This window comes from Asparagus officinalis, chromosome 6, assembly GCF_001876935.1.
Source record: "Asparagus officinalis chromosome 6, Aspof.V1, whole genome shotgun sequence".
In the NCBI taxonomy this organism is placed as follows: domain Eukaryota; kingdom Viridiplantae; phylum Streptophyta; class Magnoliopsida; order Asparagales; family Asparagaceae; genus Asparagus; species Asparagus officinalis.
Window position 1 is genome coordinate 13,999,250 of NC_033799.1, and position 2,671 is coordinate 14,001,920.

A 2,671-nucleotide genomic window follows, 5' to 3' on the forward strand; every position below is an offset into this window, starting at 1 on the left:
GGGAATGTGACACCTCACTACCAAACACAACAATTTGTGATTGGTACCAAACATATATATATATATATATATAAGAGAAATGAGTATGCTTGGTACCAAGCACAAATTTTATGCTTGGTAGTGAGGTGTACTATTCTCATCCACTCATTCCAATTTTCAACCACTCTCCAACTCATGTGAATATGGGTCTCAATTTCAATGAGTGGAGGGAATATGTCACCTTACTACCAAGCACAAAAACTTGTGCTTAGTACCAAACATACTCATTTCTCTCTCTCTATATATGTGTGTGTGTATTCCTCTATAATAATGGGAGGATCCAAGATTCACTATTCATACTGCAGTAAATGCTACAACAAATTACTGTAGCACAGACAGAAGGATCCAATATTCGCTATTCATGCTACAATAAATTACTGTAGCACATGCGGGAATTGTAGCGTTTAAAAACATTACTATAGCTCAGGCGAGATAATGTAGTATTAAAAAAATGTTACTGTAGCATTTACAAAAACTGTATTTAAATACAGAATTACTGTAGCAGAATATATATATACATGAGAAATATGGGTATGCTTGGTACCAAGCACAAATTTTGTGCTTGGTAGTGAGATGACACAATCCTCTCCACTCATTCAAATAGGGGACCACATTCACATGTGTTGAGGAGTGCATGAGGATATGCAACCATTTGAATGAGCGGAGTGAATTATGCCACATCACTACCAAACACAACTTTTTGTGCTTGGTACCAAGCATACCCATTTCTCTCTCTCTCTCTATATATATATATGTGTGTGTGTGTGTGTGTGTATGTATATGCATATGCATATGTATATATGTATAAGGGTGAAAAATAATAATGTATGATACAATGGCCTATATACAACTGAGCCGTATATACACACGAGAGATTTGATGAAGAGCAATACCTGAAATTCATTGGAATGCCGCCATAGTGAAACAACTGAGGAGGAGAAGTATAATCTGGTTTGAATTGCTGGGAGTCACAAAAAATTCATAACGAAGCTTGAAATTAGTATCCAGCTTATTTTTTATTAAAAACTGAAGAAAAATAATCGAATGTGTGACATAAGACCTGAAGACATATCTCGCATGTTGTGTCGCCTTTTTCATTGCACCATCTTTGGACACATTTTCGGTGAGCATACTGCACAGAACAAGAAGATAGTGATGCACTGAAAGCTAACTGGTTAATTCCTACCAATCCTCAAACACAAAATTTTGCAAAGCATAAGCTTAAACTTCAAGAAACAAAGAAAAAGAAATTTCTCTAATACTAACTACTACATGTTGAATGTCAGCAGAATAGGTGACGTACATACAAAATGGAATTTTATTTCACAACCGAAGTCCACAAAAATGTATATCTCAGTAGGTAATATCTACTCTGAATTGGAGATTTGTTGTACAGAGTCAAACTTTAGAATCAAATTTAAGATTATGCGGTTATAAAAGCAAATTCCTAGTGCAACAAAAATGAACCATTTTAGTTCATAAACCAATCATACACAACTTACACACTCGAATCAAGCACAAGATAAACATAACTAGTAGGCTTCAGTGCTTCAATTTTATTTTATTACCTTCAAACTCCCACAACAAGAACAAGGAATCTCCATGTTGGATGCTTCATCTTCCTCTTGACAAATTCTGCACTCCGCCAACCTCTCATCCTTCCTCTTCTCACTAAATTCTTCAATAGAGACCACTGAGTATACCGGGTCGGGTGGATTTTGCGCCCGCTTTCCGTTCTCGATGGTGGCCTCAAGTGTAGATTCAGTGAGCAAGCGGTCCACTAGTAGAGCTAGATGATCGCCCATCACTGCATCATACAAGACAATCAGAGAGGGAAAAAAATTTTTAGTTAGTAACGTCAATACAAATTAAGGAAGCTTTGGTTCTTATTTTGTTATGTGTCATTGAAAAAGGACGTGATTAAGTAAATAAAGGAGGTGCCTTCACTGGTTGCAAAGATGAACAAGTGAATAATACTGCAAAACAAGGGGGGGAAGTGAGAAGATTAGGAAAAGTATATATTTCTCATCTTTTACAACAAAGCCGATCAACTATAAACTTAAAAACTTAAAAAAATAATCCAAGAAAATAAAAAAGGGTGAATTCGATCAGAACAGGGGAACACAGAGTAATAGACCCAAGAGAAAATTTTAGATAAAACAACACTTTATTTTTTCAAAAAATAAGCTTCTCTCCAATCAGAACAGGGGAATACACAGATCCAATGAAAGTTGAGATGAAAACTTCTTTTTCTTATCAAAATAAGCTTCTCCTCATCTGACAAGGCTTTCGCATAAGAGCACAAAAAACCAAAACAAAAAATTGAAACAAATGAAATAACACTTGTTTCTGTTGGCCAAGGAGAATCACAAATAAAATCAACTGAATAAAATTAGACTTCCGAGCTAAAATTTTGAAACAAACCCATGAATCAAATACAGAGGAAGGGACAATCAAACTAAGGAGTTCCGTAAAAGAGGAAAACACACCAAAATGAAAGAACCAAACAACCCAATAACAACGGGGGAAGAGCTCACCAAGAAGACAAAGGTGGCAACTTGGTAAATGGATCCTTAAAATAGTTGAGGATTTTTTTCGCTTAGCTTTCTCAAAGAGAGAAAGCCCAAAGCAA

The 2,671-nt window shown here is 35.7% G+C and overlaps 1 protein-coding gene across 1 annotated transcript in view; it reads right to left on the reverse strand.

Moving 5' to 3' along the window:
- Positions 1–2,671, reverse strand: part of LOC109844924 — a 15,843-nt gene extending 13,172 nt beyond the window's left edge. The window contains exons 1-4 of the mRNA XM_020414096.1: positions 2,577–2,671; positions 1,608–1,846; positions 1,100–1,171; positions 933–1,000 (exon numbers count right to left, since the gene is read on the reverse strand). Coding sequence (XP_020269685.1) covers positions 933–1,000; positions 1,100–1,171; positions 1,608–1,844 — 377 coding nt within the window. The 5' untranslated portion in view covers positions 1,845–1,846; positions 2,577–2,671. The remainder of the gene's footprint in view (positions 1–932; positions 1,001–1,099; positions 1,172–1,607; positions 1,847–2,576) is intronic.